Source organism: Cervus canadensis, chromosome 3 (assembly GCF_019320065.1).
Source record: "Cervus canadensis isolate Bull #8, Minnesota chromosome 3, ASM1932006v1, whole genome shotgun sequence".
Taxonomy (NCBI): Eukaryota; Metazoa; Chordata; class Mammalia; order Artiodactyla; family Cervidae; genus Cervus; species Cervus canadensis.
The window spans coordinates 77,823,487-77,838,847 of record NC_057388.1 but is presented as its reverse complement, the minus strand read 5'-3'; the positions used below and the strand labels follow the sequence as shown (position 1 = coordinate 77,838,847).

General features: G+C 40.6%; 1 protein-coding gene across 2 annotated transcripts in view; it reads right to left on the bottom strand.

Moving 5' to 3' along the window:
- Nucleotides 1-15,361, bottom strand: part of VPS41 (VPS41 subunit of HOPS complex) — a 409,984-nt gene that overhangs the window by 65,006 nt on the left and 329,617 nt on the right. For both annotated transcript variants that reach the window (XM_043463545.1, XM_043463546.1), the window contains 3 exons: nucleotides 10,075-10,194; nucleotides 8,435-8,581; nucleotides 491-557 (listed from right to left, as the gene is read on the bottom strand). In XM_043463545.1, coding sequence (XP_043319480.1) covers nucleotides 491-557; nucleotides 8,435-8,581; nucleotides 10,075-10,194 — 334 coding nt within the window. The remainder of the gene's footprint in view (nucleotides 1-490; nucleotides 558-8,434; nucleotides 8,582-10,074; nucleotides 10,195-15,361) is intronic.

Sequence of the window (15,361 nt, the reverse complement as noted above, 5' to 3'; positions counted from 1 at the left end):
GAGATGAACCAGTTAAGTGTCTGCTGCAGTGATCCAGATAAAAGACCATGGCAGCTTGGACCAGACCAGTGATGAGGAAAGTAAACATTTAGAAGGCGTAAGGAATCAGGACCAAATGTGAGTACTGTGTTATGAGCTGTGCATGGACTCTTGGAATTTTCACAAACAACCTATGGGACGCATATTCTTTTCTGCATTTTATAGATGGGAATATTGAGGCACGTGGACATCTGTCCAAAGTGCAGGTAGTAAATAATAGAACCAGAACCCCAAGCCCATGGTTATTTAATGTCAAAGCCAATTACAAAATTACTGTTAAAAACTCGAAATAGAGTTAAGACGAAAGGTCTCTACAGCCAAGTTTCAAAACTCAAAAGCTTCTTGATCTATTTCATCAGGGTGCCAATGGTGAGCCCTGAAGAACATGGCCTTAGGTCCCCGCCTAGTAACACGGATTCTCTTTTGAAGGTTTATACCACAGAAGACATACCTATTTCAACGTATCGGTTGGGCAAGTCCCTCATTTCACTGGCGTGCCGTTCCTTCACTGAGCATATCTAGAAAGGAAAGTCAAATGTCATTTTATTCATCCGACAGAACACTCTTCATCACATCTCATTCACTATATGGTACTTTTGCTAAATTAGCCATGTAGCACTGAGGACAGGATGCACACATCCTACCCTATGACTTACGTGATAGAAACTAATTTCAATGACATACAGCAACCATTGCTTATATTCTCCAACGTGGTGTGTTCAGTTGCTCAAGTATGTTCGACTCTCTGTGACCTCACGACTGTAGCCCCAGGCTCCACTGTCCACGGAATTCTCCAGGCAAGAATACTGGAGCAGGTTGCCATTTCCTACTCCAGGGGATCCTCCCAGCCCAGGGATAGAACCCACATTTCTTGTCTTCTGCACTGGCAGGCGGATTCTTTACCACTGAACCACCTGAGGAGCCCCACTCTCACAGTGCCAGGTCCCAGAGATATTATTCTCCAGTAAAGTTTTATTCAGGGACAAAGAAAAGAAGGAAGTGAATATAGTTTTAAGACCTTTCCAATGACCCATTTTCTGCAACTCTATTGACAGACTCCTTCGATCATCATCCAAATAAAACTCCAGCAAAAGCACAGAGCCCCAAATGCCCAATGGCTAGTCTGGGCAACACCCACGTAGATCTAGTGTTTCTGATCACATTTCAGTCATTTATTTCACTGTTGCTAAATAATACTTTGCAAAAGTGTCACATGCTCTTCTTCTCTCAAGCTCATTAAAATACATGTATTACATAATTTAAATCAGGGATGGTAACGACAGCCCAGCCTCTATTTTTTTTACAGCTTGTAAGTTGAAAATAATTTTTACATTTTTGAAGGTTTGAAAAAGTGAAAAGGAGAGGAGGGAGATTGGGAAGGAAAAACAAATAAAAAGAAAATTGCTTGGCAGAAACAATATGTAGCAGGCAAAGGGCTTCCCTGGTGGCTCAGTTGGTAAAGAATCCGTCTGCAATGCAGGAGACCCCGGTTCGATTCCTGCGGTGGGAAGATCCACTGGAGAAGGGGTAGGCTACCCACTCCAGTATTCTTGGGCTTCCCTTATGGTTCAGCTGGTGAAGAATCAGCCTGCAATGCGGGAGACCTGGGTTTAATCCCTGGGTCAGGAAGATCCCCTGGAGGAGAGAAAGGCTACCCACTCTAGTATTCTGGCCTGAAGAATTCTGGGGTTGCAAAGAGTCAGACATGACTGAGCGACTTTCACTTACTTCACTTAAAGTTTAAAATCTTTACCACCAGCCTTTTACAGAAAGTTTTCCAACTCATATTTTAAATTATATGTATACATTTTGAACAGAAATTTTATATATTTATTTTATATACAGCCCATAACACATATGTGTGTTAACTGTGAATGTTTTAGGATAATAAGACTATGGATATTTTATATATATATATATATATATATTTTTTTTTTTGCTGTGTTTTCTGAAGGAAATGTACTCTATTTTGTAATAAGAACTGAGAAAAATTTACATAGTTCAGCCATCCAGTTTAAGACTGAGCCTCAAACGTCCATCAACAGATGAATGGATACAGAAGATGTGGTACATATAAACAATAGAATATTACTCAGCCCTCAAAAAGAATGAAATAATGCCACTTGCAACAACATGGATGGAGCTAGAGATTATTATACTTGTTGCCAAAGGGGAGAGGACAAGTGGAGGGAAGGATAGGAAGTTTGGGGTTAGTAGAATGAATGAACAACAAGGACCTATTGTATAGCACAGGGAACTATGTTCAATAACCTATGATAAATGATAATGGAAAAGAATATGAAAAAGAATGTGTGTATATATAAACGTGTATGTAACTGACTCACTTTGTTATACAGCAGAAATTAACACAACATTGTAGATCAACTACAGTTCAATTTAAAAAAGACTGAGTCACAAGTACTGATCCTATACAAACTTCTTTTAGAGAGCATTTATTGCACTATTTTATAGCTGTAGCCCTAAGTGTACCTACAACATGAAAATTTCTAAAATACAGAAAATCCATAGGTTCGTGGATTTATCTCTGGGCTTTCTATTCTGTTCCATTGGTCTATATTTCTGTCTTTGTGCCAGTACCACACTGTCTTGATGACTGTGGCTTTGTAGTAGAGTCTGAAGTCAGGCAGGTTGATTCCTCCAGTTCCATTCTTCTTTCTCAAGATCACTTTGGCTATTCGAGGTTTTTTGTATTTCCATACAAATTGTGAAATTCTTTGGTCTAGTTCTGTGAAAATACCGTTGGTAGCTTGATAGGGATTGCATTGAATCTATAGATTGCTTTGGGTAGAATAGCCATTTTGACAATATTGATTCTTCCAATCCATGAACACGGTATGTTCCTCCATCTGTTTGTGTCCTCTTTTATTTCTTTCATCAGTGTTTTATAGTTTTCTATGTATAGGTCTTTTGTTTCTTTAGGTAGATATACTCCTAAGTATTTTATTCTTTTTGTTGCAATGTGAATGGTATTGTTTCCTTAATTTCTCTTTCTGTTTTCTCATTGTTAGTGTATAGGAATGCAAGGGATTTCTGTGTGTTAATTTTATATCCTGCAACTTTACTATATTCATTGATTAGCTCTAGTAATTTTCTGGTAGAGTCTTTAGGGTTTTTTATGTAGAGGATCATGTCATCTGCAAACAGTGAGAGTTTTACTTCTTCTTTTCCTATCTGGATTCCTTTTACTTCTTTTTCTGCTCTGATTGCTGTGGCCAAAACTTCCAACACTATGTTGAATAGTAGTGGTGAGAGTGGACACCCTTGTCTTATTCCTGACTTTATGGGTGGAGATTCCTTAAAAAACTGGAAATAGAACTGCCATATGACCCAGCAATCCCACTTCTGAGCATACACACTGAGGAAAACAGATCTGAAAGAGACACGTTCACCCCAATGTTCATCGCAGCACTGTTAATAATTGCCAGGAGATGGAAGCAACCTAGATGCCCATCAGCAGACGAATGGATAAGGAAGCTGTGGTACATATACACCATGGAATATTACTCAGCCGTTAAAAAGAATTCATTTGAATCAGTTCTAATGAGATGGATGAAACTGGAGCCCATTATACAGAGGAAGTAAGCCAGAAAGATAAAGACCAATACAGCATACAAACACATATATATGGAATTTAGAAAGATGGTAACGATAACCCTATATGCAAAACAGAAAAAGAGACACAGAAATACAGAACAGACTTTTGAACTCTGTGGGAGAAGGTGAGGGTGGGATGTTTCAAAAGAACAGCATGTATACTATCTATGGTGAAACAGATCACCAGCCCAGGTGGGATGCATGAGACAAGTGCTCGGGCCTGGTACACTGGGAAGACCCAGAGGAATCGGGTGGAGAGGGAGGTGGGAGGGGGGATCGGGATGGGGAATAAGTGTAAATCTATGGCTGATTCATATCAATGTATGACAAAACCCACTGAAATGTTGTGAAGTAATTAGCCTCCAACTAATAAAAAAATTAAAAAAAAAAAAAAAAAAGAAAATCCAAAGGGAAAAAACAAATCATACGTTGTCCCAGAATAAACTGAACACTTTTGGAGAAGCTACTTTTCTTAACCTAAAATTACTACAGATAGTTCAATGTGCTATTAAAATATCCTTACATGATTCTTCAATATCTTTATAATATTTCATTATATGAATGAACTGGAATTTAATCAATCCTATTTTAGACATTAGTTTCTTGTTTCTTATCTCTTTCTGATGCCAGCAATAGTCCAATCAACATGCTCCTATATAAAACTTTTGGACTTCTGTTTCACTAGAATAAATTCCTAGAGGTAGAATTGATAGATCAATGTACATTTCTGCAGTCAGCAAAAACAAGACCTGGATCTGAGTGGTTCAGATCATGAGCTCCTTACTGCAAAATTCAGGCTTAAACTGAAGAAAGCAGACTATTCAGGTATGACCTAAATCAAACCCGTTATGATTATATAGTGGATGTGATGAACAGATTCAAGGGATTAGATCTGGTAGACAGAGCGCCTGAAGAACTATAGATGGAGGCTCGTAACACTGTTCAGGAGGTGGTGACCAAAAACATCCCCAAGAAGAAGAAATGCAAGAAGGCAAAGTGGTTGCCTGAGGAGGCCTTACACGTAGCCGAGAAAAGAGGAGAAATGAAAAGAAGAAAGGCAAAGATATAGCCAACTGAATACAGAGTTCCAGAGAATAGCAGGGAGAGATAAGAAAGCCTTCTTAAGTGAACAATACAAAGAAATAGAGGAAAACAATAGAATGGGAAAGACTAGAGACCTCTTCAGGAAAATAAGAGATACCAAGAGAACATTTCATGCACAGATGGGCACGATAAAGGACAGAAATGATATGGACCTAATAAAAGCAGAAGATTTTAAGAAGAGGTGGCAAGAATATACAGAAGAACTATACAAAAAAGGTCTTAATGACCCAGATAACCACAATGGTGTGGCCACTCACTTACAGCCATATATCCTGGAGTATGAAGTCAATCAGGCCTTAGGAAGCAATACTATAAACAAAGATAGCTCCACCTGAGCTATTTAAAAAAGATGATGCTGTTAAAGTGCTGCACTCAATATGTCAGCAAATTTGGAGAATTCAGCAGTGGCCACAGGACTGGAAAAGGTTAGTTTTCATCCCAATCCCAAAGAAGGGCAATGCCAAAAAATGTTCAAACTACCACCCAATTGCATTCATTCACATGCTAGGCTTCAACAGTACGTAAACCAAGAACTTCCAGATGTGCAAGCTGGATTTAGAAAAGGCAGAGGAACCAGAGATCAAATTGCCAACATTCATTGAATTACAGAAAAAGCAAATGGAACTCCCCTCCCTCCAAAAAGAAACACATTTACTTCTGCTTCATTGACTATACTAAAGTCTTCTTTGTGACAATCCACTATGTGGATCACGACAAATTCTTAAAGAGATGGGAATATCAGACCACCTTACCTGTCTCTTGAAAAACCTGAATGCAGGTCAAGAAGCAATAGTTAGAACCAGACATGGAACAACAGACTGGTTCAAAATTGGGAAAGGAATAGGTTAAGGCTGTATATTGTCACCTAGCTTATTTAACTTATATGCACAGTACTTCATGCAAAATGCTGGGCTGGATGAATCACAAGCTGGAATCAAGACTACCAGCAGACATAACAACTACTTCAGATATGCAGGTGATACCACTCTAATGGCAGAGAGTGAAGAGGAACTAAAGAGCCTCTTGATGAAAGTGAAGGAGGAGAGTGAAAAAGCTTGCTTAAAACTCATCACTCATTAAACAAAGATCATGGCATCCAGTTCCATCACTTCATGGCAAACGGATGGGGAAACAATGGAAACAGTGACAGACTTTATTTTCTTGGGCTCCAAAATCACTGCAGATGGTGACTGCAGCCATGAAATTAAAAGATGCTTGCTCCTTGGCAGAAAAGCTATGAACAACCTAGACAGCATATTAAAAAGCAGATACATTACTTTCCCAACAAAGGTCCATGTAGTCAAAGCTCTGGCTTTTTCAGTAGTCATGTATGGTTGTGAGAGTTGGACCATAAAGAAGGCTGAGTGCTGAACAATTGATGCTTTTGAACTGTGGTGTTGGAGAAGACTCTTGAGAGTCCCTCGGACTGCAAGGAGATCCAACCAGTCCATCCTAAAGGAAATCGGTCTTGAATATTCATTGGAAGGACTGATGCTGAAGCTCCAATACTTCTGACCACCTGATGTGAAGAGCTGGCTCACTGGAAAGATCTTTCATGCTGGGAAAGATTGAAGGCAAAAGGAGAAGGGAGTGACAGAGGATGAGATGGTTGGATGGCATCACTGACTCAATGGACATGATTTCAGCAAACTCTGGGAGACAGTGAAAGACAGAGGAGCTTAGCGTGCTGCAGTTCATGGGGATGCAAAAAGTTGGACACAACTTGGTAACTGAATAACAACAGATAATGCAGGATAATCTCCTCATCTTCAGATGCTTAGTTAGTCAATCTTTTTGCTCAGCTCTTTACTGCATAAAGAAACATTTATAGGTGGTGGGAATCAGGATTGCTATCTTGGGGACCATAATTCAGCCTAATGGAGGAAGCATTTCCAGTAGCAATTATCGAACTTCTTTCATGTCCCAATAGGCTAGTTTCCCTTTTCTTTCACCAAAAAAGAAAAGAAAATCCCAATTTTAAAACAAAGTAAAAAGCCACTTGATCTATTTAAGATACTTAAAAACTATTAAGAAGATCAGTTTACTGGATCAGTACTGGGATAGGGAGACTGGGAAGCCCTCTTTTGTCCTTGACTTTGAGGTACAACTTCCTTCTTATTACCTTAAATGTGACTGTTGTGTTCATTTAACATATGGAAACAATTACCACATGTTCTATTAAGAAAGAGAACCTGAATCATAACTAGAAATACCTCAAATTAATAATGCTTATTTTGATGATAACAATCACCACATTAATAATTTTTATGCTTTCTTTTTCACAGAGGAATTTTCAATAGCCATGTCTCTTTCATGACCTTTCTGGAATTTTCTGACATAACTATGACAGCTTACATTTCCTATGCATGGTATGCCAGATCCTATACTAAGTTCTTCATTAAACTGCCCCAAAATGTGTGATGTGAGAACTATCAGTGCTCCCACTTTGCAAATGAGGAGAGTGAGGCTTAGAGAGGGTCACACAGGAAGTTCAGTGGGAAAACTGGAATGGATTCCAGGTCCGTGCGACTCTACAGCCTGAGCCCTTCCATTAGACAACTGCTGGGATATCTTCTTACACCATCTTTATCTCAACTAAGTTTTACTTTATTTAGACAAACGTATATATTTTTAAAGGGAAACAAACAACTTTTGCTCTGAAATACCTAACACGAGACAAGCGCTACTAGGTACAAAATAAAGGTGAATGGACTTTGGGCCTCGTTTTGCAGAACAGCTTCATTTACCCAGGCATGTAAAAGGCAGGCGACATATGTGAGAAAACAGCCCCAAGTTGTATCGTCCATAATAAGCCTGTGCCTTTACTCCACCGAACTACTAGCGAGCAAGCAGGATGATTTCATTTCAACCTTTTTCCACCATCAGTTCTACTGAAGAAGCTCAGGATCAAAGGTAAGGGAAATGGAAGGAAACATAAAAAAAAAAGGGACCCAGGTGAACCAGCAACACAATGCATATTCCCATAAATAGCTAAGGCCAACTGGGTTACAGGAAATTAAAAAAAGATCAGAAAGGCTGCACCATTCTGAACATGGATAAGGTCATAAGAAACGACAGATCTGAAAACTCACGCTTATCCCACGACCATAATATGCAGATGGAAATATTTTGGCTCTGAGAAGCCATTCAAGAACTCATATTCTTGGACTTTCCTGGAGGTCCAGTGGTTGGGACTTGGCCTTCCAATGCAAGGGGTGCAGATCTGATCCCTGGTCAGAGAACTAAGATCCCACACGCCTCGGGGCCAAGGGACCAGAACACAGACCACAGGCAATGCCACAGCAGACTCAATAAGGACTTCAGAAATGGTCCACACACACACACACACACACACACACCACACAGGAACTCATCCCTCTTGACCATCGTCAGTAGCTCTGTAACAATATGGACTCATGAGGAAGACAAGTAAACCCACCTTCCCTGGTCAGGGAACTAAGATCCCACACGCCTCGGGGCCAAGGGACCAGAACACAGAACACAAGCAATGCCACAGCAGACTCAATAAGGACTTCAGAAATGGTCCACAGAGACAGACAGACAGACAGACAGACAGACACACACACACACACACACACACAGGAACTCATTCCTCTGGACCATCGTCAGTAGCTCTGTAACAATATGGACTCATGAGAAAGACAAGTAAACCCACCTTGACGGACGTCCCCCAGCCGATGATCAGCGTCACATTGTCCTTCCAGCAGAGGCTACAGGGATACATATCTGGGCGAAGACTTATATCATCCCGGGGCACGTTCGTGATTCTCTGCTTTGAGGTGATGTCAAAAATCTTCACGCCCTGGAAAATAAAGTAGCACTAAGCATCCTTGACTCGCGAGAAGGAAGGTGAAAGGCAACTTGATGACGGCCACGGCTGCACCCGAGGTAACGAGCACGGCAAAGTCCTCATCGTGTTCATCGGGTGCCACGGAAACGTTCTGACTCCACACGAATCCCGTGAAAACCCCGAACAAAAGGAAACCTCCATCCTTCTTTTCAGGCCAATGAGATTTTATGAGCAGGTGGCACGGGCAACACAAATGGTAGATGTATAGATATCAGCAACTACGTTTCCAAAATGACAGACAAGAAACATTTATATATGTATTGTTACACCTCAAGAATGGGGTTTGGTTTTCAGAAAAGCTCTGAATCTGAAAACCCACTAGATAAAGAAAACTACATCTGACATTTTAAAGTACTCAAATCAAGAAACATTGAGCAAGCAGCTAAATGAAAATAAACCAAGAGGCCATACATCTGTTGACCATGACTGTGACCCAGGAGACATAGGAACTAGCATAGCATAGACCCAACTAGCACAGCAGCTTCTGGGAGGTTTCTACCATGCAAAATGGAATAGCTGGGGAATCCCAAACGCCAGGGCCATGGGTTCGACACCAGGTCGGGGAACAGATCTCACATGATGTGCAGCATGGCAAAATAAAAAAAAGAATAGCACTGATTTGCTAAATTGTACACCAAGATTCCAAAAGCTATAGTTATGCCAGATGTCCTAAAGGTAATTTTTAAACTTTCTACTCGCCCTAACTCATACTGACTAAACTTGAGGTAAGTGATGTGGAAGCTGAGACTCCAATACTTTGGCCACCTCAAGGGGATAGCTGACTCATTTGAAAAGACCCTGATGCTGGGAAAGATTGAGGGCAGGAGGAGAAGAGGATGACAGAGGATGAGATGGTTGGATGGCATCACCAACTCAATGGACATGAGTTTGAGTAAACTCCGGGAGTTGGTGATGGGCAGGGAGGCCTGGTGTGCTGTGATTCATGGGGTTGCTAACAGTCGGACACAACTGAGCGACTGAATTGAACTGAGGTAAGTGAAGCATCAAAAATTAGGATCCACTTTTTCAAAGGCAGGTCTATTTTGGGTCTGTGATTATTCTGGGAGTAAAAGAAATCAGCAATATCCTGCCCTTGTTTCATATCGACTGGCACTTGCCCTTGGCTAATAGGCAAATGGTATTTTCAAAACCATGTTCCCATTGCAGCCCTTCCATTATTAAGATGCCTTTTCATTTTCTTGGCTATTCTCCATGCCTCGGGTTTCTCCTTCTAAAATAGAGTCCAGAATATGTTGGAAATTACTCTGTGATGAAAGCCAGAAGCAATCTAATTTCTTTACCCTTCCGGGTATGGTATCAGTCGCCACGTGCACCTTTCAGAAGTGGGTGGGAGAGTGGCGTCCCCACCCTTCGTCACAGCCCTCTGGATCTGGCCATCCTTCTGGCTCCGAACAAGCCTTAGAGACATGGAGATGCACTTTTACCATATTATTGGCCCAGGCGATCAGATGGCCCCTCCACTTCACACTCCTTATGTTCCCTTCCCCTTCATGCAGAACTGAAGACTTCCATCTGCTCATCCAAGATCGTTCAAACAGCAGCAACTAGGGGCAAATATCATAAAAACAGAATTTTAAAAACCAAGAGCCATATGTTAAACTCCTCATTATTTTTGCCCGGACATTCAAGTAACAAACAAATTTAAAAAAATAATTAATTGGAGGATAATTGCTTTACGATGCTGTGCTATTTTCTGCCGTACAACATCATGAATCAGCCATGTGTATACATATATTCCCTCTCTCTTGAATGCCCCTCCCATTTCCCACCCCCGATTCCACCCCTCTAGCTCATCACAGAGCACCAGGCTGAGATTCCCGTGTTACACAGGAACTTCCCACTAGCCATCTATTACACACATAATAGTGTCTATATGTTGATACTGCTTTCTCAATCCATCCCACCCTCTCCTCCTGCTGTGTCCACAAATCCAAGTAACAAAGAAAGCACTCTCAATATTTTAAATACAGACTTATACTGGCACATGATTCGCATTTTGGAAAGTATTTCCAGTCAATCTTATCCTGTCCAGGACACCATTTAAAATGTTTGTGTTGAAGTTATTACACAGTCCAGCCACAAGATGGCATCAAAACACCAAAAGTCAGAGAAAAAAGAGCATGTATGGTATTTAGCCAAAAGATTTTTATCACAAAGTTCTTCAAGTAATTGACCAGGATTAATTTATTTAGTAATTTGGGAAATCAAAACTTTAGAACTTTTCTCTGAAAATAAGTTTAGTCACAGATTCAGCTGCATGATTAGAAAGGGTCTTTCATTTAACTCAAGAAAAATTAACAATGACTTGAGCAGTAATTATTCACGTCACAAGAGAAATCTGCTTTAGAATTTAACTTCTACAGAAATTTCAGAGTAGCTACCTATCAAAAAAATATGTTGAATAAATTTTATGACCAAAAATAACTGGTCAAACCCTCTACATTCAGATGTGGTTCTAGAAATCACACATTATTGAGGAATCAAAAAATTTTTTTCTTGCCATATCCAATTTAAATCCTGTAAGAAAAGACCTTTATACAATATATAACAATACATACAACATATATAATTTATACAATGTAGAACTTAAAATATGTAAGTTAGACATATAATTCTGAAACACAGTTATCTTTTACAAGCATTCCTTAATGGAATTTTTTAAATTCCTATTATAAGTGTCAATTTCAATGTACCTTAGTATAATACCCCACCTCTAAAAAAGGAAGAAAAAAAGGTAACAGAAAGTAAACTCATATTATTAATATTTTTATGTATCTTTCTCAGTAGCCAGAGGGGCACACACACACAAAAAAAAAAACAGGTGAGGGGGAGTTATAATTATTAATATTTTTATGTATCTTTCTCAGTATCCAAAGGGGCATACACACACACACACACAAAACACAGGTGAGGGGGAGTTATAATTAAATAAGTAGCCATCATCATAAATAAGCTGAATTTAGTCTCATAAAAGTGCCAGAAATGTTTAAAGTTCTCTGTCGTCCATGCAAGAGCAAGGCAGCCTTACAACAGCCTTAGTGGAGACTGGAGGCAGAACTTTTACTAAAGACATGCGGTCCTGTGTTCCCATCGGATACACACAGGATAGAGCTCTTCTACATGCTCAGTCACCTTCTAAGCCATCTCGACTGGCCCAGACTCTAAGAAATTCTCACCACCACCAAGGCTGCCTGCCTCCAGTTAGCGACCCTTAGATTCGGCCTCCAGCTGTGACTCAGCCTCTGCCTTGCGTCATGACGCAGAGCACAGAGCTAAGGCGGCGGTCACTGAGGGTGTGCGGGTTTTGTGATGGGACAGGTCTGAAACTGGCATCAGAGGTGAAAGCGTGAGAGTATGGCTCCTACCACACCTCAGGTCACACCCCACTAAAGACAGGCAGCTACTGACAACTGTATTCAACATGAGGAGCGGGGCCAGGGGGAGCTCCGGCAGCACCTGTGGAAGGGCGGCTCTGCGGGATGGCCAGGGGGAGAGGCACGGAGATGCAGGGAGAGGCGTCTCCCTCACCAATACCCACCGAGACACGGCCAACAGAGTATTAAAAGGGGAACAGTCTGCACCTGGGTCAGAAAAATTAAATACGCCCTCAATTTCAAATTAGAAGTTCTGTAAAACATAACAGGAAGATCCTGGTGAAGGCTGTGAGCTGACTCATTACAAGGAAGAGCCCGCCTCGGTCGAGGATACAGCAGGAGGCCACAGTGCGGTGGCGGCTGGGGCTGAGGGGCCAGAGGGGGACTCTCAGGCAGGCACTCGGGGCCCCTGGTCAGCACTGCCAACAGCACACCTGAACGGCCACGCGGGCCACTGCTCGGACAAACAGCTTGGAAGGAAAAAGCAGGCAGGCTGGTACTGGAGGCGGCCTCCTGAGGGCAACTGTGCCCGTTACTGAGGTGGGCAGTACCTGCCTTAATAAGTAGAGAAAACAAGTTTTGTTTCTGTTTTTGTTTTTTTTTGTTTTTTTTTAAATACAGCACTTCCCAGCTGCGCCAATAATTACTAGGTTAGCCAAAAATGTTCATTTGGATTTCTCTGTGATATCATACAGGAAACCCAAACGAACTTTTTGGCCAACCTAATGCATTCTTTTGTATCCATTTTCCCAACAGACAATTATGTTCCAATTCAGCAAAATGGAAAACACAAAAGCTGACCAAAGTAACCCACCCACTGACCAAACCCACCACTGACCAAAGTAAAAGATTTGGACAAGCTCTCACAAAATCTATGGACAGCTTCACAGCCACATCTCGTAAATATGAGCTCACAAGAAGAAAACACTAACAATATGGAAAAATTCAGTATTTAAAAACAATAAAACGTATCTAGGGAATAAGGAAAAAATCTCCCACTCCTACCATCACATGAATGAGACATAACGTAAAGCAGAAAAGAACTTCAGGACTAATTCTCTTTATTCTCAGATGACAAGAAAATAAAGCAAGAAATTAATAACAAAGGATAAGAAGAGCAAAACAAGAGGGAAAAAAACAGAAATAGAAAAATAAATACTCTCTATCCTTGGGTAAAAGAGGAAATCAAACTGCAGCCAGAGCACTTAGAAAATGAAAATACAAACAGTACAAACCTAAACTTTAGGGGATGCAATCAAAGTTGTAAACAAGGGCAAGTCCATAGGTCTCAAAGTTAATAATGAACAAAAAACAGATGTGTGTATACTAGCTACACGGAAAACAAAAACACTTTATTGAGGGACAGAGGAGAGCAAAGTAAATGGAAAGATACAGCGTGTACCTGGATGACAAGACAGAATTCTCACTGAAGAGCTGAAGTCTTACGAAGTTGGCCTACGGTTTTCATGCAAACCCCAAGAAAATCCCAAAGGAATTATTTCTAGAGCTTCTAAAATGCAATGAACTCATTTGAAAATGCGTGACAATAACAAAAAAAAATTTTTTTTAATTAAGCAATTTGGGGGTGGGAGGTGATCTGCCCTGCTAGACACTAAAACTTTCTTTTTTTAAAATTAACACCCCCAACAGTAGAGCAGTGGTCTCAGAACTGACAGGTGAAGGAAAAAGGAAAGAAAAATTGACAAAGATGAACCAAAATGATAAGGTCAGACACTGGGGGAGCGACATGTCTGTGTATACATGGGGTGGGTGGGTGGGTGTGGGTGGGTGTGGGTGTGTGTGTGTGTGTGTGTTTTAAATATGGACACTTATTTACAGGACAAGATGGTCAGAGCATATTAAGCAGATTGCAAAACAGATTAAATACAATGACTTTTAAATAAAATATGAATGTGTATCCACATATAAAACCTGAAAGACAAAGCGATCATCACTCCAGAAAGAGAGGACAAGTGATTTTGTATTATTCCTCTTTAATAATTATTCTACATAGCACATGTGAATTATTCTTTATAACATTAATAGATATGGGGATGAAAGTCAATCCTCTAATTTTAACAGTCAAGATAATTTAGGGGAAAATTTGAAATAAAACAAAAAATTCACTGGAACTGAGTGAAAAGACTATTTGTGGTCCCCTATCTATGGGTGAGGATTCACATAAATGGTATCTAATTTTTAAATAAAACACTAACTTCTTTCAGAAAACTCTTAATAAAATCTTGCTGCAATTCCCACCCAAGCCAAGGTCACTCCACTCCATCCTTTCTGCTGTGGTCAGTGTGATTTCTGCAATGGGAGGAAGCTGAGGCTGCTGGGCCCCGGGCTCCCTTTGTCTCCTGCTCTGGCTCCAAGGAAAACTTCCAGCAGAGGGAGGAAAGGAGAGAATGTTGAATTCAGTCTGAATTTCCAGAGTCCTGTTACATTAAACCTTGTCTACCCTGCCCTGACACGAATCACAGGAGCAAAGACGCTGGTCCCTTAAAGTTTTTTTTTATAATACGGCATCAGTGGTACCTATCTGATGTCACTGACTCACTGATGAATGCTCAAAAACAGCAGGTGGCGGGTGGTTAGCTAATGTCCTAGCTTCTGTAAACCAGTTAAGTTTTAACTCATTTCCACTACACTTTTAGACACAAGTCATATTATTTTTCTCATGTCTTTCAAATAGTGGTAGTTTCATCACTTTACATTTGAAAATTAAGAGATGATCACTAAACAAATAGCCTTAAATATGTTAGAGAAGATCATTATTTTGGAGAATTCTTTTGTTAAGTCAAACACTGGTTCTGAGTCATGGGATCATGGGTGCGACAGTATATCTAGTTCACTGAGAATAACGTATTTACTTCTCATCTCCCCAAATGTATCAGGGAAAGAAACCAAATCTTAGAGATGCTTTGCTAGACACACAAGGAATAACAAATATTAGATACTGAGTAGGCTTTCCTGGGTCTAAAAGTCATTCCTTCTTTCGTTGTCCAAAAATACAATGGATTTGCTATGGGAGGAGCTGTGTAATTTCCAAATCCTCTAGTCACTTGGCCCGTCTTTAGTTAGCAATGTCTGTCCCCTATTTCAGACACAGAGGCATCTGCCCTCACTCACACATCTAAGGGAAAGGGCCCTGGGACTGATTCATCCAAGGAATAATCAGCACACTCCTTGAGAAAGGGCTCCTGTACCTGACGCCACGTCCTACTCCTGAAACGCTGATCTCTTTCCTGTTGCTCAGTGTCAGAGGATATAACTTGTGCACAACTTGTCATCAATTTGAAAAGTCCTGCGAAGGTGCTGTGCTGTGCTCGGTCAT